Consider the following 25957-nt stretch of genomic DNA (forward strand, 5'->3'; position numbering starts at 1 on the left):
AAGTGCACTTTTTTAACCTTAGTTAGATATCCTGGTTAAACTATCATGAGATGAAAAGAATTACAAAGATATGTACAATATGAACCTTTTCTGCTTATTCATCACGTGATAATAAAAATGATTCACCTATTTACTATATATATATACAGTTTAACAGGCCCCATGTTAAATGGAGTTCTTGATTGTAAACGCCGTTTGTCTATAGTTCATGTGCCTTTGGTTTGCTGTGAACGTGCTGATTCATGTTGTTCCTTGAATGTATTCCCTGCAGACTGGCAGCCATGCTGACCAGCTTTATGGAGGGTCTTCTCTGCTGCCTCACCTCAAAGTCGGCTAACGTTGTGGTTCCTGCAGAATCCTCCGAGTCTATTGATGGCTATGAGTTTGTTGAGGTCAAACCAGGCCGCGTGCTGCGGGTCCGACACGTCATCCCCGAGCGGCCACTGGTGGAGGAGCCCACGGGGCCGGGGGGCACCGTCAGCTGCAAACGAAAGATCACAGTGTACCGTAATGGGCAGCTTTTCATTGAGAACTTGGGTGACAGGGCAAGTGCGGAGCTGAAAAACTGCCAGAACGGAGACGCGGAACCGAACAGCCCCGTAGAAGTGGAACTGGCAGACTGCGCAAAGTCCTCGGTGCCTGTCAGCGTCCCCGAAGCCAGGCCTGACTCGGTCCCGGCAGGAGGAGAGGCGCCTGCTGACGGGCAGACTGACCCGCCACAACAATCCAGGAAGCGCAGGAGGAAGCCCAAGCGCACTGTGGTGATCGACTGCGAGAGGAAGATATCGGCCTGTAAAGGGACCCATGCAGACGTGGCTCTGTTCTTCATCCATGGAGTGGGAGGCTCACTGGACATCTGGAAGAGCCAGGTGGACTTCTTTTCCAGGCTGGGCTACGAGGTGATCTCCCCGGACCTGGCGGGTCACGGAGCCAGCTCAGCCCCGCAGATAGCTGCTGCTTACACCTTCTACGCCCTGGCTGAGGACATGAGACTCATCTTCAAAAGATATGCGCGCAAAAGAAATATTCTCATAGGACATTCGTACGGGTAAATATAAGATCACAAAATTCATTTCGCATGTCGAGGAATTGTCATAGAGGATTCAGAGGAATCTGCTGAAAACTCGTTAAACTTCACAATGGGAGAAAGAAACGTAACTTCATACTTGTTGCCCTTAATATGAAGCCTGAAGAAGCAATGAAGGAAGGTTTCCAATATACATATTAAGTACTTGAACATTGACACAGAGTGAGTTTCTACTTTGAGAATCACTGTCACACATTTGCCAGCGCTTCTGCCTTTGCTTTTTATTTCAGTTGTACATGATTTTACATAATTGTATATCAGATTATGGTTTTAAAACAGAAATAACTCAATGCTTAATAATTCAATACACACGGTTGTACTTGGTACTTTATTGTGGTTAATATTAGCGTGAGTTAGAAAACTTTACATGGACACTGCTTTGTAACACTACGCTTTAGCATCTATATCGTAAGCACTTTCAGCAACAGTGATTAAGAGTCACAGTTGTTAAAGATGGACAGTTGGTCACACAAAAAAGTTAATTTGGAGACGTTGCTTTGGGCTCAGCGAGAGCGACAGTAGACTGAAACATTTGTGATGAGTAATTGACACTGTCACAACCTAATCTACGGTTGGTTTTGCTGTTCCTGCTTTTCAATTATATAATGTTTTAGAGCTTTTATTTCCTATGCAGTATTTGCTTCATATTCTCCAAATACGTACATCCAAAGCCAAATTCCCGATACGAACAATCTGAGTGAGAGGAAAATACGACAAGACAAAAACCACGGTCACCTTGACATTCGCATCCTGTCCTTTAACCGGTCTTCTGCGTTGCCCTCGTAGTGTGTCGATCTGTACCTTCCTGGCCCACGAGTATCCAGAGCAGATCCACAAGATGGTCATGATCAACGGAGGTGGTCCCACAGCTCTGGAGCCCAGCCTGTGCTCCATCTTCAACCTGCCCACCTGTATGCTCCACTGCCTCTCGCCGCTGCTGGCCTGGAGCTTCCTCAAGTACGACACAACGCTAACACTAACACACTAACACAAAACAATTTGTGTGCATTTGACATATTTTAATGTTGTCAGAATCCTGTTCTTTTGTCCTTTAAACCAATTGTAATTCAGTTAAATCGCCTCGGCTCTTCCCCCCGACAGGGCTGGCTTTGCTCGGCAGGGTGCCAAAGAGAAGCAGCTGCTGAAGGACAACAATGCCTTTAACGTGTCGTCCTTTGTGCTGCGCGCCATGATGAGTGGGCAGTACTGGCCAGAGGGGGATGAGGTCTACCACGCTGAACTCACTGTGCCCATTCTGCTGGTTCACGGCATGCATGACAAGTTCGTCCCCATTGAGGAGGACCAGCGCATGGCGGAGGTGATGCACCACAGCAACCCTCAAAGCCCCACATTCAAACTGATAATGCTGTCATATTGTGAACTAAATGTTTAGTTCCCTAGATTGAATTCAGAGAATCAGATAAGTTGCAACTTTTGTCCCTATCTCAAGAATTAGAAATGGAGCCAAGATATTGTATTACTAATCAGTGTATAGATTTAAAAAATCAATTGAATAAATATTGCAACCTCCTACAACAACTGTTGTTCTATTGCTGTCTGGCTTCAATCTGTCCGTCAGATCCTCCTGATGGCCTTCCTGAAGGTCCTGGAGGACGGCAGTCACATGGTCATGATGGAGTGTCCTGAGGCTGTCAACACGCTGCTGCACGAGTTCATCCTGTGGGAGCCTATCACCCCTCCACTGCAGAAGAAGGAGTCCAAAACCCGTCCAGAAACCGCCAAAGCCCAGTCTGACAACGCCAAAGCTGCATCTGACCCTTCAAATGTGCGACCAGCGACCGCAAGGCCGACCTCGCCAAACAACAACACAGAGGAGAAGCCAAACAGGGCCAAGTAGTTACTAAAGCTTGAGAATTAAAGCTGATTCTTGTAACCCCGTAAGAAGGCTGGTCATGCTCCTCGCAGGTCCCGATAATCTGAGCTGGTTTTAGACGGTGAACCTGACGCTAAGCCAAAAGAGCTAGTTCCTCTGCAACGGACGAGCCGGATCGAAGGTGAGCTGAAGGACAGAGGTACACGGAGGCTGGGGGTCCATTCTTCTGCTGACAGCCTCCTGTGCTCCAGGTACATCAGGGAAGATGGAGCTGTGCCCCGAAGAGGAGGGTGCCTTTTGTTGCCATGGGAGCAGCCCAACAAAACGCCATGAAAGCGGACAAATCAGAAAGTGTTCCCTGCCACAATGACATCTATGGTTAAGAAAGGATAACACATGATGCTGTGGTCTGACTAGCTAAAACGAAACTTTCTCCTTCTCCACTAGCGATGTCACTGCCCTACGCACTGAAAAGCCAAAACCTTATGGCTGTAAAACTAGCCTCATATATTTGCCTACCTGACGAAGATTATAAAATTGTGTTGAGCTGGCTACGACATGTATTTGTTTTTGTGTGTATTGCTCAATTATTTCATTACAGGTAGTGATATATTTTTTATATTATTGGTGATATAAACCTTACCTCTCATAGAGGTTTAAAATGGACACAAAAGATTGAAAACATGTCCCATTTAGAAATGTATGTGTAGTATTTTGGCAATTGTAAAGGAGAATATTGTGTTAAAATCTTAAGAGGTCAAAAATTTATTGGATTGGGTTCTGTTGAATGTGACTATTGAGACTTGTGAAGCTTCTGAATTCTTGGAAGCAGCAAATTTACTTTCACTCTTGTCTTTCAAGAATTCAGAAAAATGTGTTCAGTCAAGGGTTTCCTTCTAGTAACAGTAGATTAGCAGAAGATTGATTACAAATCCTTTTTATATAACAAAAAAGACTTTGGGGAGGCATCAAGGAAGTGAGAGTGGAGGGTTTGACAGACAACAAACCAAAAAAACAGTAGCACACTAGAGACAAATATGAAGCTTCAATTCAATTCATTTTATTTTGTATAGCCCAACATCGCAAATTACAAATTTGCCTCAGAGGGCTTTACAGTCTGTACACATGCAACATCCTCTGTCCCGAAACCCTCACATCGGCACAGGAAAAACTCCCCAAAGCTGTGACTTCATCCATTATAGTATTATGTGACCCAAAGTCTGCGATAGTTGTGATATTTACAAATGTATCTAACATAGAATCAAAAGTTTGATTTAAAGGATGTGAGTGAAGCGCAGACGATCTCTCTGATTCAATAGTGATGGTTTTTATTTAGATCAATCTTTTTCACATTTTATGTTTATTTATGTTGGGTATTTAAAAGGCATTGTAGCAGTGATTTCACTGAATGGATGTATTTCTTATGTCAGAAAAAAATGAAAGATTTATATTCAGAGTCACCCTAACAAATGATCATCATTTCCATGTGGAATATATACAGCTTCTTTGTGTATGTAATTTTTCTGAATTTAAGGGAACATTATACTTTCTACTTTCTTTGTCTTAAAATGTGTAATTGCCTTTGACAAACTGTTGATTTAAAATTGTATCAAGGTAAATTATTATGAGTTTTCCATTGGAATCTTGATATTCTATTATTTTATCTTTTTTATATTCAATTTTATAATATTTGTTGTTGTGACCTATATGTAACTTTTTTACGTTGTTACGGATTGCTGATCGTTTTTAGAAACTACTGAACACCAGTTATATATACCAGGTATATTAAGTAGTTTGCCTTTGGGCAAGGCACTATACAACAATCTAATGGTGAATATTTTATTTTTAGGGGACTCCCTCTGTCATATCTTTTGATGAGCAATAGTTGACAGATTTTGAGTAAAACATTTCTTAATCACGATGTCACATACATTCATCGTTGTGATTATTCATCACAACGATGAATGTATGTGACATTGTCTTTGATTGTTAAATCCTCAAAACCATTTTAACTATTGCAGAAAATGTCAATGCAGATGATGGTTTATAGTAAGAAGGGGATTTAAATGAAGTTACCTCATGCAGACAAATTAAACTTTATTGTTGAAATGCATGTACTCAACATACATAAGACTTTTCATGAAATGATGCAGTGACACACAAACTTAGCGACTATACGTGTGTGTGTAAGTTTAGATGATAAAGCAATCTTAGGAATTATTTAGGGGAATACAGACACTAACTCAATCTCAACATGCACTTGTATAAGTAAAACATTTCTCATCAAGGACCCTAGTTTGATGACAGCATTTCTAGTAAACTTTGCTCACAAAAATTCTTTGCATTCTTATACTTTTCCTACTAAAAATATTTATAACTTAGAAAATCCATATTTTTGGAAATTGACATAATATTTTAGCAAATTCTTTAGCAAATCTCAACACAATGTGTGAAAGCTTTACAATGTTTATACATTCATACAGTTAAGAAATAAAACAAAGCGTTCAACTAAAGCGCATATTCTCAAAAATAAAAGGCACACTACTTAAACCTCCACAGTGACGGTGCTGTCCTTCAGTGGCGTTGTCTCTATTTCAGGCTCCTCTTTTTTGTCTTCCTTCCCTCCTTCATCAACAAGAGGAGTGGTCTCTGCCTCCCCCTGCTGGTTGTCGTTGGTAGTGCCGTCTGGCTGCTCGACCTTCTCCTCTGCCACCTGCTGGTCTGCTTTGGTTTCATTGACCACCTGGACAGAGTCGCAGGCCGAGGCCTGCACTGCTTTCACGTCACCGTTCTGGACAGGGAAGACCCCCTCCAGGGCCTCGTATAGGAACTGGTACTGCTCCTGTAGGAGACCGAGGCAGATTTTAGTACAAAGTACATTTTGAGTCACTGACGAGCCAGGTTCTGTAACACTCTACGCGCTGTTAGACGTAAAGCTGTTAAAACTGTGCTGACAGATTTTGGGTTCCTCTTTCTTACCAGGTTGGAGAGCATGCCTTGTCTCTCCTTGCGTAGAGTTTTGACCACCTGGAAAACATCCACCAGCTTCTCCGTCTCAGCGCTGTCCAGCAGGTTCCACAGAGCACAGAAAATCCCTGAACGGGACGAGCCGTCACTGATGAGAGGCACACACGCACACACACACGCACGCACACACACACAGAAGATTTAGATTACACTTTTGCTACTATTTTATTATTTGTTCCCATCAAATCTATATACATCGTATATGTAGATGGATGTTTTTAATAGCTACTGGTTGATTTCAGACAAATTAATTAGACAATGCCTTTGCAGATAAACTCATAACTGATGAACATGTTGATCGCTTTATTCCTGTTTTGTTTATACATATCACTAGTATGTGATATTAATGTTGCTCGTCAACTTTATTGTACTTGTACAATTTTCAGACCTGACTTAGACCAGTAAATTGACTCTCTATAGCATCCTCATTTGTATCTTTTGGAAGTTAGAGAAATATGGGCCCATTCAAACTATCATATTCATATCTATAGCTTGTTTAAATTCTATTTTCCATTTCAACTGGAGACATGAAACTTGCCACAGGAGAGAACCACATACACATCTCACTTGTATAAACGTGACACTACAACTGTGATTAACTGCTTCTCATATACCAATCATATGTACATTTCATCTGCCCACATTGTTGTGTGCTAAAATAAAAATTGAATAATATTATTTTTAGGGGTGTCAAATGATTAAAAATTTTAATCAAATTAATCAGAATTTTCAGTGAATTAATCATGATTAATCACACCTGAATCCTAACCATTTTTTCTTTCTGAAATGCATACTAAAGATAAATAACAGGACACAGATACATAATTATCATTATTATTATCATAATTATTATTTTTTACATAAATATATGTTATTGATATTTGATTTTTTAATTCATTCCAGAAAATAATCAAATCAATGTTATTTGATAAGTTACAGACTGATTTCCCTGCATGGCTCTAGAAGGGTCTCGAGCCTCTGCAGTTTATCCCACTCTGCTGCGAGTTTGTGCTCCTGCGATGACCAGACATGACCAGACATGTCAACCCTCCCGATGTTTCAAAGCCCCCCCCGAAAATCTCCCGGACCGACCTTTCTCCCGATTTCCACCCGAACAACAATATTGCTGCACCACCCGTCACTGGGCGCGCCGTTTCAGACCGAACAATAATAAAGGTTACACCTTGAAGTCGAGCGCGGCGATTAGAACGACTGGCGCTGCAAAGAAATCCGCTACCACCCCCATTTCAGTGTGAAATATTCCCATACCTGGGAGGATTTAGATCGCATTGGTTTCTCTTCCTCCGCATGTTTCAGAACAGCGCTGCTCTTGCTCTGCTGGGCGGAGCTTTTCTTCTTCTCTGTTCTGCTGCGCGAGAACGGGGGGGGGGGGGGGGGGGGGGGGGGGGGGAGCGGGTCTCTGGCGCAAACAACTTGCTGAACCTGACGGCCTGACATATGCCTGCAGGTGGCAGTAATGTGTTGTATAGGATGAAGTGCATTCCCTAGAAGAAGAGGTTCTTTCCGGACCTGAATAATTTGTCACACTGCGCATGCGTGAAATGCGTCAAAAAAATTGACGTAATTAACAACAAACAGCTAATTAACGCCGTTAACGCGCTATTTTTGACAGCCCTAATTATTTTTCTATCAATAGTAGGAGTCACACTTTGAATCTGCTAAGAAACTCAAGGCGGATTGGAGATTTCTCTTGCAAAAGGTCGTGAGCTTGTCTTACTTGCAGTGCACCACAATAGGGTTGCTCTTCTGTGATTTCTGGCTTCCAGAGCTTTTCTTGATGTACTTGATCATGTCTGTGAGATCCTGAGCTTTCTCCGGCAGATTGCCGCTCGCCCACTTTAGCAGCTGGAACTGTTTCACCGGCCGACTCTCTTTCCTCTGTTTAAAACGGATTTAAAGCAGCTTGTTACATTGAAATGAGCAGTCCAATTACATGTTGATGCTAATAACCATCGGGAATAATTGTGCAGACTTTGTTAGTAGGTTACTGTTGTGTCACCTTGATGTGGCGAATCAGCATGTTGCGGATGATTAAGGATGGGGAGGTCTCCGTGCTGGCCAGTTCGACCTCAATGTCCCCAAATGTTTTCTTGTCTTTATCCCAGTAAACACAGTTGGACTCCTGTGAACAAGGGGACACTTAAGAAAACATGTGTATCTCCCATACAGTATATGCGCCAAGAGCCTTGAGGGTTTTGTATGTTACAGTTTTTCTCCATTGGTTTGGCTCATTTTTTGAAACAGAAATGACATTCTCAAAACAACATGGACAAACCTCCAAACAACTTAGCAATTTCTCAATACAGAATTGAATTTCTCATTCATTTGGGTAAATTGCAAATGTCTAAGTACATGTCTCAATGTCTCAGTACATCTTTGCAAATGATTAAGTACATGTAGCCTACGTTTAGCACAATTTCCAAGTGAATAGATCTTGTTGATCTAAACTGATTGTTGATTCTCAGTCTAATTGTTTTTCGCTCCAAAACGTCTCAGCGTATTTTCATTGTATAAGTCATCACATGTACAATAGTCTGTTCAATTGTCAAAATTACTCAAGAACATAATACCATGAATAACATTTGATAAATTCACAGTATTACAACAATTGACAGTCAGGTGAAACTAGAACTTTATTTTATCTATTCTTTGACCGGCTTTATTTACAGTACTGTAGTATGCATATAATTTACATTGGATTTTGTTTCTGTGTTTATTTTACAGTATATTATGCTGCTTTTTACTCTGATGTATGGAAGTTATTTTATGTTTGTGAATGATAATTGCAATTACAATTTCCGGTAGTATGAGTGCAATGTGTGATGTCAAACCTTGGAGGCTAATCTTACCCTAAAATCCTATTTTATTCTGTTAGCTAGACAAAAAAACCAGTACAGTAACCATTGTCAATGAAGGACTGGGCTAAGACTGGTGGACATGAGGGATTTCAATGGTCCTCTGCCATAGTGACAAAACAACTAAACATTTTGACCTGCAGTGTTTAAACAATGACAAAAGGACTTTTCATTTGGGGGCACTGACTGTTTGAATGAGAAAAGGAATTCGTTGTGACTGATGAGTTGTCTGTTTTGGGAGAGATATGACCTTTTGCAGGTGTGCCATAGTGTTTTGCTAAACCATCTAGGTTATTTTGGCAAATGTATTTAAAGCTTTGAGAATGTCGTTTTTTCGAGAGATAGATGAGCCACAGCAATCGAGAAGGAAGTTTTCATTTTGGGGGCACTGACTATTTTTATGAAAAAATGATTTGGTTTTGAAGCTTGAGTTAACTGTTTTGGGTGAGATATGACCTTTTGAAGGTGATCTATGTAGTTGTGCTGAACCATATAAGCTATTTTACCAAATGCATTAAGAGCTTTAAGAATGTAATTTCTGTTTCAAGAATTGAGCCAAAGCAATGGAGAAAAACTGTAATACAACATTACATGCCATGATATGTGCCTTAAACCTTACCGTATCTCCCTCATTATAGTCGGAGAGCATGACGATAGTAGATGCTCTCTTGTGGTAAACCATCAACCAGAAATCAGCCATGGTGTCTGGCAGCGGAGTCTGCGCTGCGAGGAGGGCGTGTGGGCCCCAGTATCCCTGTGAGGGCCAGTAAACACGTCACACCTCTATTGTTGTACAAACTCCTTACAAATAGGAGAATTAAATCTGTTTTTAAATTAAACTGGAGGTAGCGCCTCCTACAACAGGAACATAGTTTGTTTTGCTGCTACTAAATCTAAGCCGTCAGCAAATAACCTGAACGTGGCAGTAGAATAACGTACATCTATGTGGGAGGCATTGACGTATACAGTGGACTCTTCGCTCTCCTCATCGGATGACTCTTCTTCGTCTTCCTCGCTGGGGTCACTATCATGACTGCGTCCTTCATCCAGCTTCAGCAGCACGCGGTTGTAGTCATCTGGGGGAGGTGAAATGAAAATGATATGTGATTTCAGGGGAACTGTAGTGCAGATTATAAACATGCACAGATATATATATATATATAAGGTTGAATTAGTCTATGGGTTGAGCTGAAACTTACATGGGATGACAGATGAAGAGCGATTCTTCTTCTTGTTCTCTTCTGTGATCCCTGTGTTGAATGTCCTCCAGTTTTTATAGATGGGGAGCCTCTGAATTACGAGACAAAGACGTGTCACTAGGGTTATGACGAAGCTCTGTAATTTATTTCACATTAAATAAAGTGGGAGGAAAAACATTTTGGAGATTTTTAAAGGAATCAGAAACACCGATGTCATGGATTGTCATACCTCAAACTCCTCTTGCATTAAGGTGGGTTCATATTCTGTGGTTTTTATTTTTAGCGTGCTCAGGGTGCTGTGGATCTCAGAAACAGTGATCTCAGTCTCCCCGAACTGATTGTGTTCCAACAGAGCCTGGTGAATCAGGATGTACTGGGCCTGTGTGCACACAAATATATATATAAAAAAACACATACATTTCAGGACTATAGCTATATAAACTGCGTTTGAGCTACACAAAACACACCATAGATTTTTAGATGGCAAATCACCATGGAACAACATGCCTCTGCCTTCCCTGTCCATGATGTTTTAAATAAAATCAAAAATGCTCATCTTGAAGGCTTTGAATAGTATTACAATAAAGTGGTAATAAGAGTATAATAAACTGCTTTATTAGGAGCTGGAATGCTTTTATTCTTAGGTTTTAATGGTGCTCAATTCAGCCAGTTAACGTAGCACACACAGACACACACACACACACACGCACAGTGACTAAAATATGAGCTAAAAGAAGAATTTCTCACCTCGACTTGAACCATTAGACATCTCTGTTTACGGAGTTTAACTACGTAGCTGTAAATGTCCACTTTGCCCTCTGCCTCCAGACCCTCCATCATGGCATCGATGCCAATGTAGCTGCCAGTCCTGCCGACTCCCGCGCTACACATGGGTAATACGTGTGTTAATACATGCTGGTACACATGTCTATCAGTGGCATGTGAAGACAAAGTCAAGCATTAGTTTGGAAGCAACTAGATCTGCAATGAATCAAGTTCAGTGGTGTGCCTGAAAAGAATATTTAATAGATCTCCAGTTTTGATCATTTGGTCATTAGTGCAAAGAAAGGGAATTAGGAGTCCAACTAAATGCAGTTTAGCATCTAACCAGATGCAAACTGAAGCACATGCTTACGAGATATATTTTTCTATCAATAAATAAGGAGTTGATAATAGAAAGCTATGTGACCAACTACCAAAATAAGAAGAACAATTAATAAAACAAAAGGATACAATAATCTTTCAAGATTCAAGTTGTTCATGGCTATATGAATGTGTGCGATCTGGAGTGGGAGATTGAAGTTACCTGCAGTGAATGACGATGGGGCCGCTGAAGAAATTCTTGAAAGAATTAACGCGCCTTCTGAGTTTCAGGAGGAGATGCGGCTCCCCGGGGACGCCGTGGTCCGGCCAGCTCATGAACTGGATGTGGGTCACCTCCCTCTCTGAGTTCTTCTCCCTCTTCTGCAGACACACACGGATTTGCAAAAGACAGACAGATAGTATAGCACAGGATAACAAACCTTCAATCAAGTACATTAGGATAGAGAATGTCTTTTCCTTCTACACATACTCCGCTGGATGTAAACTCACGTTAGTTAGGCTGAGATGGCGGATGGTGTAATCTGGACAGAAGTCCTCTGAGTTCAGCTTCACTATAAACTCTTCAAAGATCTCTGTTTCCCGGTCTGGAGACGGCCAGTACTGCGCGCACTTAACCTTCAGCACCATACGTGAGAGGTAAGTAGGAGAGACAGTTACAACACAATTTGGCATTTTAGCAGACAAAAGGCAAATATGCAGATGATGCATGTTAATTAAAGGCAGAGAAATACAAATATTCTCCAAGAAATGAGACGCAGGTGTATGGATCTTGGGCATGTCTATGTTTGATTCAGTAGCCAATATTTGGCCAAGTAGCTGTGAGCTGTGTGTTTAAGTGACAGACGGACTCATGTCTGTTATGGGCAAACTTATATTTTTTGTTGTCAGGAGGAAAGACAATATTTAAAGTCAACAAAAAGTGAAAACCCAACTTCTTACCCTGTTTCCCTCTTCACAGCGTGTCACCATGACAATGATGGAGGACTGCTGCTCCCAGACCATCCTCCAGAAGTCACTCACAGTTTCATCCTTCGGCCCTGCAGCACATACAAAATATCTTCATGGTCTTATCCCGAAACATAAGAATATATGTGAGCAATATGAGAACTTTACTTTACCTTGGGCTGCAATGTACTTTTTAGATTCCTTGTACCCCTGCAGGTGGTAAACAAATGAGGCTCAAGGAGGTGTGTAAAATCAGAGAGGTGTCCCAAACCATGTGTCTATTTCGCTTTAAAGTTTTTGGGCCATTGAGGGTTAGAGTGACTAGTCTGGCAATCATATTTAAAAGCTTTAGTAGTGTGATTTGTTTTTTTTTCCTACATCAATGAAGCTGGCGTTGATGTAGTCACATCCTGGATCTCCATTTCCAGTGGTCAACTGGACACGGTTATAATCATCTGGTTTAAGACAGAAAATGGACAAACTGAATCACACTGATTCTTGTTTTGTTGGGGAAGTTTAATGGTACAAACTGGGAATAATATAAAAACCCTCAGGTGTGTTGGACAGACTCACATGGCAGGATGTCCACGTAGCGGTTCTTGGGGACATTGCAGGACTTCTTGGCCTCTTTCACGGTGTACCTCGAGAAGATTCTGGGGATGCTCTGGAGGCAGAAACAAGTCAGGTCAGCAATTCTAATGAACCATCGACACTTCTTATCTGAGATTAATAGTTAACTTAAAGACCTGTAAAAATGAACAATGACAAACATGCTCCAAAATAACTAAGATATCAAATGTACCTGAAACTCAGCCAAGAAAAGTCTTCCCTCATCAGCAAGCTTCCTCTTGTAAGCGTCCAGTAGGATTTCAGCTGCGATCGGCTCGACAGACAGAAGGTTCTCCTCATCATCTGCAACAGCAAACCAGCCAGGAGATAAGAAACAGCAAGTAATCCCCACGTCAGTTTATCACCAGCTATTATTAGACATATATTTATGTGGTATTATGATTTATTTCTCTTGAAACATGCTTTGATATTTTCTAAAAGTATCTTAAGTAAAGCAGTTAGTGCCAACTATCAAATCTCTAAAAACTGCTTCAATCATCTCGTTCAAGTTGGAAACCAGGATTCGGAAAAAATACTGAAGACAACTCACTTGCTGTAGAAATAAGCCTCATGCTTTCTACAAGGTCACTGCAAATTCCAAAGAAAAAGTGATGGTTGACCCAAAATCATTTTAGGTACAGAGTGGAAAAAGAAAGCCGACATGATGTACATTATGAAATGAATGATGTTTTATGTTTAAAATGAAATAATAGTTCGCTTTATGTTAAGTAAAGGAAAATGCATGTATAGTATGTGTAAAAAAACAGTCTAACTGATAAAATAAATCTTACTGGGACTTTCTGCGCTTCAGAATCCAGATCTTATAGACGACCAAAAGCAGAGCCACAGATGTAATGATGATGAGGAAGACCAGAAAGCCAATGACAGCTTTTTCATTATCTGTAAGTTTATGGAGAAATCATATCAAGGTTGTGGCAGTAATAATAAATACAAGGTATGGAAATGGATGTGTGTAATATTAAACAATGTGATTTGTGGCATTAATTTAAACAGCACATACAGGAAGTGGTAGCAGATTTCTCTTTGGGTTCGCTGCAAAGTTTTTGATTGCAAACAATCACCTGGAAATCCCACAAAAGCCTTGATCAGGAATTATAGCATTTGAACAAAACAGTGAATAAAGATACAATAATCTTGTGAAACAGAAAATGAGTATTATGCAAACCTCCACTGTGTATTTCGTTGAGTAGCTCAGATCTTTGAATACAAACTTGCATGTTTCTTCTTTAAGCTTCTTGGGCTCGCCCGCACCGTTAATCAGAGTTGCAGTGAAACGCTCCAGATTCCCATGAAGTTTCCCATGTCCACAAGTTACTGATAACACGTTATTATCCTGCGTTTCCACCGTCAGGGATGTAACTTCTTCTGGTTCTAAGAGAGCGAAGAAAAACAACATATTTCTCTTTAGCTACAACACATTGTCACAGTCAGAAGGATTATTAAACCAGCTCTAATAAAATAATCAGTGTGGTGCTGTATTTATTGTTCTGGCTGTCAATGATCTGATTTACTTAACTTAACTTGACAATAATCACTATAAACTGACCAAAAAAAAGTCAGAAATTGAATCACTATTGATTATTATTTAGTTATTATTCTATATTCTTACATGGCCATAAATGATGACTGATGATGGCTTCTGAATTTCATTTTTTATGTTTAGGAAGATGTGAGAAGAATCTTAATGTCTGACTTCCCACGTGTCGTATGTTTAAATAAAGCTATCGTAACGTGTAGATGATGAAGCAGGAAACAAAGGAATTAAGAAATGCTACATGGAGATGACACACACGTGAACAGAACATCATGTACATTACACTTAAAGATTAAGTCATAGTTTTATTTTGAATGTATCACTTGAAACAGGATTTATTTATTTATTGTAATGTTCATCTTGTTGTAGGTGTGTTATGAGAAACATTTTTACTAAAACGTAATGAATTCATTTTTAAAACACTCACTTCCAATATCAGTTGTCTTTCGAACTTTATCTGTTTGTCTCACTGTCCCGTCGTATTTGGTTTGGACCTCACAGGTATAGTTAGTGAACGGCTCCAGTGCATCAACATCACATTTTCGTTCTGATCCAATCCAGTGAGCTGCAACATGTTTTCCTGGTCGAAATAAAGAGACTACAATATGTACATCAGTTCATAAATGAATGAATCAATTAATACCATCTATGTGTCATGGGTATATGTTAGAAAATATCACTGCAGTGTTAGCATTAAAAAACTGATTCAAATGTCCACAGTATTTTCCCTAGTTGTGTAAATGGACTAAAATGATCTCCAAAGACTTCCAAAGTTCCTTTAAAATGAATCAACTGATAACAGAATTACTTTAATACTTTACTTACTGCTGCGTTTGTGAGAACAACTGCATTCATAAGAAAGCTTCTTAAGTTCAGGAAGGACACGTCCACACTTCCTGCTGGTGGTGTTCCAGCTCAAATGAATGGACTTGTTGGTGGAAGTACGAGATGTGAAGTTTAATGTAAAATCTGTAGGAACACATCAAACATCTGTAACACTGAACAACTGGAGCTGTTCTGATGGGACACAAGTTCTTATCATGTCACAGAGAGGAATTGAATATATTATCAAACCACAGTCGATCCTGAAGCTGACAGCGGTCGTGTTCTTCACGGTGACGTTGCCGTTCTTAACCTGACCGCTGCAGCTGTAGTCGGTAAAAGGCTTCAGATCAGACCGGTTCTCCGTGTGGTTTAATTCGACTTCTGTGGAGACACAAGGACGACAGCTTTCCTTCAACAGCTGGTATTTGTGTGCTTTGACTCAAATGTGATCACATTCACAGCAAATACATTAATATTGTATTTACAGAGGGAACAAAGCAATACCTCAAATCTCTCTTGCCCCAAAACACAATGATATAAATGATTTAATTGTTTTAAATAAAACTTGTACCACAGTGTGAGCATCTATGCTGGCAAATGGTCACTATTTATTTCCCTATAACCCTGTTCATCATGTTGTTGACAAAGTGTCTTTACCTCCAGTCTTCCCACTTACCACGACAGGTGTAGTTAACGTTGAGATCGGTGCAGTTTGGAGGTAATTCTGCGTCAATCGGTGCTAGAAAATCAGTTGAAGCCGTCTGTTTTATTTCAAATGAATCCAAGAAATCTGTAAAACAAAAAGGGAAACATCAAATAAACATGAAGACACAAGGTCTACACCACATGTGATTCCAAACGTATGGGACTAATGTACGTACCAACATGGATGCTTCTGGTGAGATTAAAGGAAGTCAAACAGTTTCCAGAAGTGAAGGTTGTAGTTAAATCTGTGCATATGTCGTTGTAATGAGGTTTGATGCAGAACGTCTTTTTGTCCCTTTTGCATTGCTCAGTTAGAACGTTATACCACGGTGACAGAGAAGAGGTGATGTCCCAATCACTTAGGTAACAAACATATCCAGGCATGCAGGTGTCATCAACTTCAACTTTAACCTCATCTTCACCTGAAACAAACAAGTGGAATAATCTGCACACATCCGTATGTTGGTCTCATTTCAAAGATGAAATACTTTGAAACGTTTACTCACTCATTCCGACGGTCGTGTTTTTACTTTTAGCTTCACAAAGCTGTTCATCACCAGCACTATCAGTGAATGTCAGAGTGAGTTCATATTCAGTACACGGCTTTAGGTGTTTCACTTCATGAAAGCTCTGATTGAAGGTTTGACTGATGGGTTTGTCCATTTGATTTGTTTCATTTAAGTTGATGGTGTAGTTGGTGTAGTTGGTTGTAGAATTCATTGACACGTTGATCAGGAAGCCAAACTTCATGTGTGTGACAATGTAAGAACCTGAACACAAAATCATCTGTTATGTCATCATTTAATCTCAAACAGATGGTTATTTTTTATTTCTTTAAACGATATAATTAGTGCTCTCTGTCAATAAGTATGTAAAGATGAAAATATATGTATTTTGAAAACAATAGTGATACTCACACTGTTGATGTTGAGGATCTTGTGTGGTGGATGGAGAACACATTCAAATAAGATTAGAAAAGAAATCAACAAAATATTAATATTTTACAACTTTAAAACCTCAAAAGGCCTTTTGAAGCTTTTTTATGAATTCTAGTAATTAATTCCTTAGTGCTGCGGGTGTTAGTAACTGTTGACTATAGTTCTGTAGATAAATGTCTCGTTAGAGTCCTTGAAAAGACATACAGAGTGCATGTAAGGATAGAAATCCAACCTGGGGCTGCAGGAGTCACTGTGGTGGTGATGGTGGTGTTTGCAGGCTCGGTTTGAGTGGTGTTTGTTTGAGAGGTTATTTTCTGGTTGGGTTTGGGTGAAGGAGAGGGTGAACTTGAGGGTGGAGGAGAGGTGCTTGTAGGAGGAGCAGTGACTGTAAGATGGAGATGCTGAAGGTCACCTTCAAGTAGAAACCCTTTACTGTCTACAGTCTTGATATAATTCATAAAGCAGCAACATGATGCTGAATACAACACTAATTTTCCCATTTCAACTGAGGCGGAATACATTACCAGTCATGGTGGTTAAATTGGTTGTTGGATTTGGGGAGTTTGAGATGGTGTTTGGTGTGGTGAGTGCAGGTTTGGGGGAGGCTGTTGGCGTGACAGTGGTTGTATCTGTCACGGTGCGTGGAGGTGAGGTGTTGACAGATGAACTCGTCATTGCAGGTAAAGTGGATTTTGTGCGTGTAGGTGAGAGGGTTAAAACATCTGTGCTCCAAGAAAACCAAAATAAGATCAGAAACAGTCTCAATGGCAGCTGGTACTTTATGAAGTATTGTGTAGCATTTTCCCTCCAATCATCAGCACCACATGAATCCTGTTGCTGCTCTTATGATAAACACACTGTTATTAAAGCATACGTGATGAGACTGAGCCTGATATGAAAGACACATTCAACGTCAACTTTGTCTCACAGAAACTATGGAACAAACTGACAGGCTCAGTGTATAAGATGGAAACAAGTTTTTAGATATTTTAACTACTAGATACCACCTTGGAACTTCCCCATTTAAATACTTACAGACAATTTGGTTTTCTGAAATTAAATTATATCATATTCTTACTTTTCCAGAACAGTGATATGAACATTGGATGAAGCCAGGCTTGAAATTATTGTTTCATTTGAACTACATGTTAGAGTCAAAAGTTGGACAAAAGTTTACATAATACCTTAAGAACAGGAAAGGAACAAATCTGAAGGGAGACTTTTGTTTCCAGTTCACCACTGTAAGCAATCTGAAGGTCACACTGCTATATTATCAGACCAAATCCATTTAATAAAATTCATAAAAAACCTTTACTGTCTACAGTCTTGATATAATTCATAAAGCAGCAACATGATGCTGAATACAACACTAATGTTCCCATTTCAACTGAGGTGGAATACATTACCAGTCATGGTGGTTAAAATGGTCGTTGGATTTGGGGAGTTTGAGATGTAGGTTGTTGTGGTGAGTGCAGGTTTGGTGGTGGCTATTTGCGTGACAGTGGGTGTATCTGTCACAGTGCCTGAAGGTAAGGTGGTGACAGAAAAACTCGTCATTGCAGGTAAAGTGGATTTTGTGTGTGTAGGTGAGAGGGTTAAAACATCTGTGCTCCAAGAAAACCAAAATAAGATCAGAAACAGTCTCAATGGCAGCTGGTGCTTCATGAAGTATTGTGTAGCATTTTCCCTCCAATCATCAGCACCACATAAATCCTGTTGCTGCTCTTATGATAAACACACTGTTATTAAAGCATACGTGATGAGACTGAGCCTGATATGAAAGACACATTCAACGTCAACTTTGTCTCACAGAAACTATGGAACAAACTGACAGGCTCAGTGTATAAGATGGAAACAAATTTTGAGATTTTTTTAACTACCAGATACCAACTTGGAACTTCCCCATTTAAATATTCACATACAGACAATTTGGTTTTCTGAAATTAAATTATATCATATTCTTACATTTCCAGAACAGTGATGTGAACTTTTGATGAAGCCAGGCTTGAAATTATTGTTTCATTTGAACCACATGTTAGAGTCAAAAGTTGCACAAAAGTTTACATAAATCTTATTGTTTCATTTGAACTACATGTTAGAGTCAAAAGTTGCACAAAAGTTTACATAAATCTTATTCAGACACCTTAAGAACAGGAAAGGAACAAATCTGAAGGGAGACTTTTGTTTCCAGTCCACCACTGTAAGCAATTTGAATGTCACACTGCTATATTATCAGACCAAATTCATTTCATAAAATTCTGCTGGTTTCAGTGTTGAAGAGATAAGAAGTTAGTGTGAGCTGAAGGTTTTGCACAAGGTTTAGCACAGATGGTGGCGCAACTACATTTTTTAATAATCATTACTTATTTTCTATGATTATTTATCTATGTTTTATGTGTGTTGGACACTCACTTGTTAGGATTGGATCTGCAGTTTGACCTCCTACGCTATGATTAGAATCTCCACCGCCAGAATCACCTCCTGGGGTTGGAGCTGTAGCTTGACCTGCAAAGAGAAACAATGATCATAAAACATAAAAGCTGTCTTTTCATGAAGAGTAAAGTGTAGCGAACACAATATTCAGAACAATAAAGAGACAAATAACTTTAAAAACTGTGATTTAGTTCTTTACGTTGAGTCTTAGTAAATGTGCACCATATCTGACTAATTAACAAACCTTCCTGCACGGCCTAAAGCATTCTCAGGTCAAACAGAGCAAGGCAACCATTTTCATCTTAACTTCTGCATGTGGTTGCTACAACGCTGCAAGGAGCCACATTTGCTATTTCAAAAGAAGCAAACCGCAATTTCCTCCTCTGCACTGAAGCCTAGAACCTCTCCGTACTTGAACATTTATGTTCACTTTGCACAGATCACCAGCTCAAATCCAAGCACACACAGACCTTCTCACCGCATTCATAACCGCGTTATTACAAACGACAGCTTTATTTAACACTTTTTAACAAAGTAGGTTTTCTGGTATAATACTCCTTTTAAATAATGAATAAAACATTGATTGAAAAGGATTTTCATTTTTTGGTCTGTTTTCTCACAACATGGCTGATTTTTAGAATGGATTTACTGTGAACACATCAAGGCTGTTTTGTCCATTTGTTCTTTATAATAATAGAAAACGAGAGGTGAGGTGATGGGGACATTCAGACTCAGGATGTGGTTTTTCTGCAATCTTGTTTCAATATACATCTCTGCATTGACATTTCCCAATTCATACATTGTTTTGACTCATTTTTTTCAGTAAAGGTTTGAGAGATGCACTTGCACTTTATGAATATATTAAGCCATCCAACATGTATTTTATCTCGAAGGAGTCTTTTTTATGTGAAACAAAAAGTGACATACTGTGACTTCCGTCTGTTCAACGTTTTTTGTCTATGTTTAAGAAAGAAGCAGAAGTAGAAAAAGGGAGACGGGTCGGCCATGACAAGGTATTAATTATGTTCCAATTTAGTGACAATAAGCGCCCCAAATGTCGGTTTGTTTATCATTTAGTAAAGAAAGATAAAGTCTGGATCTGTCACGTATCAGTTTTATGTCCATCAAACAACACTTTTAGGTATTTTTATCTGCCCTTTCGTTCTTCTCGTGTTTTGCATTAACAAGCACGGACATGTTTAACATTTCTGACCTCACTTCTTCATTTTACACACTGCACTTCCCTTTATTTCACCAGTTCTCAAGTCTTTTACTGGTGCTCCGTCTCAGCCTACTTGGTGCTCTGCTCTGCCAGGAAATAAAGGAAACTCGGAACGGAACACGGAAGTGGTCGACATTTTGACAAGTCTGTTCTGCTACAGCTAAATAAAGCTCGCAACTAAATTGCAGTTTTCATGTGTACAGATAAAGCACTCTCACATTTTCTAATCTAACTAATTGTAAAAGACAATAATATGATACAAGTGCACATTGCATGTTAGAAGTATTTACTTATTAATTACTATATTCCTCCACGGGGAAATTTTCTCCAGAAGCAGCATGACATCATTTGGATACTGATAAGTGAATTTAACTGATAGTATTTCTACACTTTTATTTAAATAGGATTTAATCAGAATCAGAAGCCATTTATATTCAAGTGTAATATGCCACACATATTACACATAATTTGACCACATTGGTGCAATATAATAAGAATAAAATATAAGACTCAAATAAGATAAAGTAAAATAAAATACAATTATACAGGTAAGAGTGAACAATATTAACAAATAAGTACATTAAAACACGTATGTGTGCATATGTTTCCATGCGGAGAGAAACCACTGTGCAAATGTTCCGGGGATGAATTATTTGGGTCAACGGGGGACTTGGTTTACGAGACTAACTGCTGACGTGAAAAAACTGTTTTTGTGGCGGGAGGTCTTGGTCCTGATGGTTCTGATGGTCCTAATGGTCCTGATGGTTCTGATAGTTCTGACGGAGACCTCCCGCCCGAGCGAAGAGGCTTAAACCGTCTATGTCCGCGGTGAGAGGGGTCGGCTACAATCTTTAGAATGTAAGGTTTGTAATAGATAAATAATAAGAAATAAATCTAATAATAAAGAATGAAAGATCTGTAATGAAGTATTTTACGCTAAAAATGTAATATTTTTACGCTGAGCCATCTGCATAGAGGTAGCAATGCCACTTTTTAAAAACAGTATTACAATTATAAAGCTGTGCAATTAAAACATTTTTTTCTCTTTTTTATTTTAAGTATGAGATTCCATGATTATCAGGCTCTGTAAGACATATATTGTATTGTTATACAGTATATGACAGTTAGAGCTGATTTTAGATTCTTTATACTGGTTATACTGTATACTGTATATTGCTGTATGAAATGTAGTGGCCTATAGTATAAAATACCATGAAGTTAAGTACATCAGAACAGTACTGTACTTAGTTACAAAACCACGGTTATACATTATGATTATTCATGTAAAATTAAAAAAAGTTATACAAAATGAATAAAACCCGGTCTTATTGCTATTGTACAATTTTGCTACTTCACATCAGTGTTAAAATAATGAAAAAAGATGCTGGTTCCATATAATATTTTTTTTTATATAACTAAGAATGTCAACACATGACCCTGACAGACATTAAAGACAGAAGAGTAACATGAATAGATCGAAGGGTTCATTCAGCCCTTACATAAAGGCCGCTCTGCTGAAAATAGCAGCCATTTTTTGATGTTCTGAAAAGTACCAGAACTCTGAGTGATGCAAGAGGCGGCAAGTTGGGTCTGAACACACACACACACACACACACACACACACACACACACACACACACACACACACACACACACACACACACAATCAGCATACGATACCTATAGTCACTAGAGTTGCAGTGAAGAGCTTTTCAGGGACACACCCAGAAAAAAAATCCTCTCATCTCTGATAGAAAATTCTCCCTCCCCCCTCCAACACACACACACACACACACACACACACACACACACACACACACACACACACCTATTGACACATGCACTCGCACTATTGCACTAGCATACACACATGAACACAGGCACTCACACCCACAGTGTCAAAGCAGAACAGAAACAACGTTGCAAAAGTCCCCAAAGCTTTTAGCAAATGAAAGAACAGGTTTTAGGAGCTTTCTTATTAATTGCTCTTTGTGATTGAACATAACTGTTCATTCTCTTGCCAAAGTACTCACAAAGTTTTCACTTATCAGCTTCCCACATCACACGTGTGTGCTGTAATGTCTTGTGTTTGGGAAGTTAAAAAAAGGTGAAGTAGCACAAACGGAGGCACAACCTAAGGACATGATATGTAGCTGTAGCGCGTCATTTCTGACCTCAGCTTTACATGAAATGATTTTTACTTTGTGAAGCGATGTTGTCCAGTTTCCAGTAAAGTGCAAATTGTCAAGCTATTGCGGTGACTGATTCAGATCTCTATCTGAGGCATGGGAAGTGTTTTACCTTTTCTCATAAGCACTGTCAAAAATATGCTACAATTTATAAAGCCAACAAGTTGGAAGAAGCAAATAAGAGAGAGAGAGCTCATAACCTTCGGCTGAATTACTGTATTCCTTAAGCAGAACTTCCAATGACAGACACAAGGTCACAACGTATTAAAACACCAAGGCTTTCCGTTTCTTTCATGAAGAAGATGAAGATGGCTACTTACAGTTGGCTATACTAACGATCCCGGCCCACAGCAGCAGAATCTTGAGACCACAGAGACCTGCCATTTCCAGGAGTTGGGGTGTGTACGGCTGCACACACTATAGAAGAGTCCTGGAGGGCACCGACAGATAGGCGGATATTCACAAGCCAAACCACGGCCGTGTTTCCACTACTTCGAAGATAAAATAAGTAAAGATATTTTAAACTACATTAATTTGATGTGTTAACAAAGCACGCAGCTTCCTGGACTTGTTCCCCAAACGTTAAACCTCGCCTCTGGGCCAAGTCAAGCAAGTGGGAGGGATGTCATACGAAAAGAGTCTGCCTTTACCTTACATTTAGTGACAGGAAGTCTTATTTCAGCTACGCCACCAAGAACAGGAAGTCTCCCCGCATCTAATCTTCACTTGCTTCTGTCAAATCCTTCTCACTTATGAAACGACAGAGTGAAGTTTGGCTTTAGGTGGAGCCTTTTTACTTTAAATATTGAGCTTTAATGGGCTTTTTAATACATGCTTAAACCACAATGTTATTAAATCCACACTTTAACTCTGTATCAACAGACGAAGAAATAAAAGTAAATGCTGAAATTAAAACACGTTGTGGCTTCCGGGTTACTGTTCTGTTAGACTGCGGCTCGATGAGAATATTTGAGACACCAGACACACATTAGTGAAACTTCTCAGGGCTCCTTCTCTTTCTTGCTGACTCCTCCCTGTTCTTAAGCTTAGAGGCCCACACTCGTAATCAAATACTCACGAGGAACTAGCACTGCAATGTGCAAGAACAAAGATGGCGTCTTTCTTTAACTTTGCTGTCTGTTTTTTTTTTTTGCTCTGTGTTCAAACACAGCAAAGAACTAGTGGTCATTGGCTGCAGAAGTGAATTTCTTAATGTCTGCTGTTCCTTCTGTCTGGTTAATAAGGGATGTTAGAGCTCAAAGCCATTGATCGCACATGGTGTTTGATCATCATGCTCTGCCTCAAAATGCTTACTTCTGTTTACATGCACAAGAAAATAGGGGATGAAGGAGGACGGAGAGGAGTGGAGAAACTCTCTGGGGAGCGAGGCTCACACACTGGGCGCTGAGCTGATATCAATCTGGATGAAACACAGACAGCTATTTCATGCAGAATTTGTGCAACTAAGTAGGCGCGTGTTTGACTGTAGACAGTTAGATTCTGAGCTGGTAGAGGCTTTTACTTTAACCTGTAGTTGTGTCTACAGCAAAGGCCATTTGAATCTCCATCGTCAAGCAGAGGCTGGAACACAAATTATATTTGGAGATTTGAGTATTACAAAAAACAATTGCTTTTTAATTACTCTATTTCTGTTGGAATAAGTTTGAACTTGACACCAAAAATGCATGTGCTGAGTTTCCAAAAATGAGCTCATATTTTCAGTATGATCTAAATATGGATTTCCTCTTACACCAGTGAAACACAGGGTATTTGGTTATTTCCATGTCGAAGCAAGCAGCACTGGGTTAATGCAATCTAAATGAACCAGATTAACCATGGAAAGGTCTTTTGAATAATGTTAAGTTGCCAAATCTGATATTATTGCAATAGTTTTAGATCAGCATTAGCAATATTCCTCACTGCAAAAACAAATGCGATACATGATAATTGGCAGTGTCCAAACCTCAAGAACCACAAAGACATTTAAGCAACAGAAGAGTACAGTGCTAATTTTCCTTAAAGGAAATAAGAGGTCAGGTTGCCTTCTAGAACCTGCTGTGGACCAATCAGGGACGAGATTCCTCACTCGCAGACACGTCTTTTCTCTTTCACTTCGAGTCTGCATGATATTCATGATATACCCATGGGTGTCTCATGCATATCAAGTGTATGTTTAGATTGCTGACTTCTCCATAGGGTTTAATTTGCCAACATACACAGTATAGCAATCATAGTATTTAGTATATATTATACTACATTTATTATTTATCATTAATGTTGTAATTATTACTTTTATAATTTGTTGTTGTATATTAAATCATATATTATTCAATAATATATGATTTAATATACAGATTTAGATTTATATACAATTTATAAACAGAGAAAGCATCAACCCTTATCACATTGAACATAAATCTGTTGTTTTCATCCGCCTTAATAAACAGTTTAAAGGCAAAAACATTTTTTTTCTTCAGCCTGGATCCAAAAACCATAAGTCACATACCCTGAAAAACACATTATTTTGAGGCCCAATTATGAAAATGTTGCTTCCTGAGCTTTATTTGTGTGTCATTTGGCAATAGAAAAGCCACTGAGGTTAGACTGACACAATCCCTGAACCAACGCTTCTGGTTTGGGTTCTCATTCAGTTGCATTTTATTAGTTCTGTTTATACAACCTTGTTGGAAGATGGAGGAGACGGCTGGACTCGCACTGGACACAGGTAAAAATCTCACATCTACATCGTACATCATTTCGCTACACAAGATTCTTAATTAGAAAACTATGATACAAAACATTTCGGTTTAATGTGGCAATGGATGAAAACCCATGAAAACACAACAATAATTTCAATGTTCATCACGATACACCTCATGATACACAGATAAATTTACAGCTTAAAGAATCAACCTTTAAAACTTCCTTCCACATCTTTCTGGGATTGGTATGATTTTACTGGAATATACCGATTTAAACTTGGATTAGGTGGATTTCTGATGCTATTAAACGTGTGTAACACATTCAAAAGTCTCAAAACACAATGGAAGCCTCCTCATTAATGTAAAAATCACATGTAGACCAATTGAGGGAGTTTTCATTGATACCCAGCGATGAGCTGACCCTCTGGCCTATATTTTAAGCTCTGGGTGTTTATGTAGGGGTTGAGGAAGGGGTGTGGTTTGTAATGAGAATCTGTCACAGCTTCCTCATTTCTTTTTCCCTCTCTTCATTTTTTACAATGTTGTTGCTTTAAACTTTTATCCAACTTCCAATCCTGCCTTTTTCATTTCTCGTATCTTCTCCTCTCCCCTGTAAATTATTGTAAACGTTTAAAGCTCGGATAGGACAGCAAAAGAGGGAGGTCCCAGACTGCGTACTCCGGTTCGTGCAGTCACAGCTGTGACCA

At 39.4% G+C, this 25957-nt stretch overlaps 2 protein-coding genes across 6 annotated transcripts; one reads left to right on the forward strand and one right to left on the reverse strand.

Annotated features, from left to right (window-relative positions):
* The first annotated feature begins 281 nt into the window (after window positions 1–281).
* Window positions 282–4191, forward strand: LOC119216680 (protein ABHD8-like). Its single transcript, XM_037469743.2, has 4 exons — window positions 282–1048; window positions 1874–2044; window positions 2189–2405; window positions 2667–4191. Exons 1-4 carry the CDS (start codon window positions 282–284, stop codon window positions 2943–2945), a joined length of 1434 nt encoding a protein of 477 aa, XP_037325640.2. The 3' UTR covers window positions 2946–4191.
* Window positions 4192–4799: 608 nt separating this feature from the next.
* On the reverse strand, window positions 4800–23174 carry ptprc (protein tyrosine phosphatase receptor type C). Of its 5 annotated transcripts, none has more exons than XM_062563401.1 (32): window positions 22869–23174; window positions 19117–19209; window positions 18111–18227; window positions 17229–17426; window positions 16937–17089; window positions 16684–16701; window positions 16273–16536; window positions 15943–16188; window positions 15738–15851; window positions 15311–15442; window positions 15062–15205; window positions 14664–14834; window positions 13868–14073; window positions 13703–13763; window positions 13473–13581; window positions 13232–13269; window positions 12875–12984; window positions 12646–12736; window positions 12451–12527; window positions 12246–12282; window positions 12067–12164; window positions 11617–11742; window positions 11330–11487; window positions 10771–10906; window positions 10253–10402; window positions 10024–10114; window positions 9764–9900; window positions 9444–9578; window positions 7969–8091; window positions 7687–7847; window positions 5901–6036; window positions 4800–5763 (listed from the first exon to the last, which is right to left on the reverse strand). In XM_062563401.1, exons 1-32 carry the CDS (start codon window positions 22930–22932, stop codon window positions 5467–5469), a joined length of 4191 nt encoding a protein of 1396 aa, XP_062419385.1. In that variant the 5' UTR covers window positions 22933–23174; the 3' UTR covers window positions 4800–5466. The 5 variants fall into 5 exon arrangements, with proteins under 5 accessions (XP_062419385.1, XP_062419386.1, XP_062419387.1 ...); XM_062563402.1 differs by having other exon boundaries at window positions 14664–14816; window positions 22869–23173; XM_062563403.1 differs by lacking the exon at window positions 17229–17426 and having other exon boundaries at window positions 22869–23172.
* Between the last annotated feature and the right edge of the window lie 2783 nt (window positions 23175–25957).

The sequence above is a fragment of the Pungitius pungitius genome, chromosome 7 (genome assembly GCF_949316345.1).
Source record: "Pungitius pungitius chromosome 7, fPunPun2.1, whole genome shotgun sequence".
NCBI lineage: Eukaryota > Metazoa > Chordata > Actinopteri > Perciformes > Gasterosteidae > Pungitius > Pungitius pungitius.

What these genes read in the sequence shown, in the direction of transcription:
- LOC119216680 (XM_037469743.2), top strand. Translation starts at nt 282, where the DNA reads ATGCTGACCAGCTTTATGGAGGGTCTTCTCTGCTGCCTCACCTCAAAG. An exon ending in CTGGCCTGGAGCTTCCTCAA is followed by an intron (nt 2,045 to 2,188) that starts GTACGACACAAC and finishes TCCCCCCGACAG; the next exon opens with GGCTGGCTTTGCTCGGCAGG. An exon ending in AGGACCAGCGCATGGCGGAG is followed by an intron (nt 2,406 to 2,666) that starts GTGATGCACCAC and finishes TCTGTCCGTCAG; the next exon opens with ATCCTCCTGATGGCCTTCCT.
- ptprc (XM_062563401.1), bottom strand. Translation starts at nt 22,932, where the DNA reads ATGGCAGGTCTCTGTGGTCTCAAGATTCTGCTGCTGTGGGCCGGGATC. An exon ending in CTACGTGGACATCCTGCCAT is followed by an intron (nt 12,528 to 12,645) that starts GTGAGTCTGTCC and finishes GTCTTAAACCAG; the next exon opens with ATGATTATAACCGTGTCCAG. An exon ending in GCCATCTCAGCCTAACTAAC is followed by an intron (nt 11,488 to 11,616) that starts GTGAGTTTACAT and finishes GTGTGTCTGCAG; the next exon opens with AAGAGGGAGAAGAACTCAGA.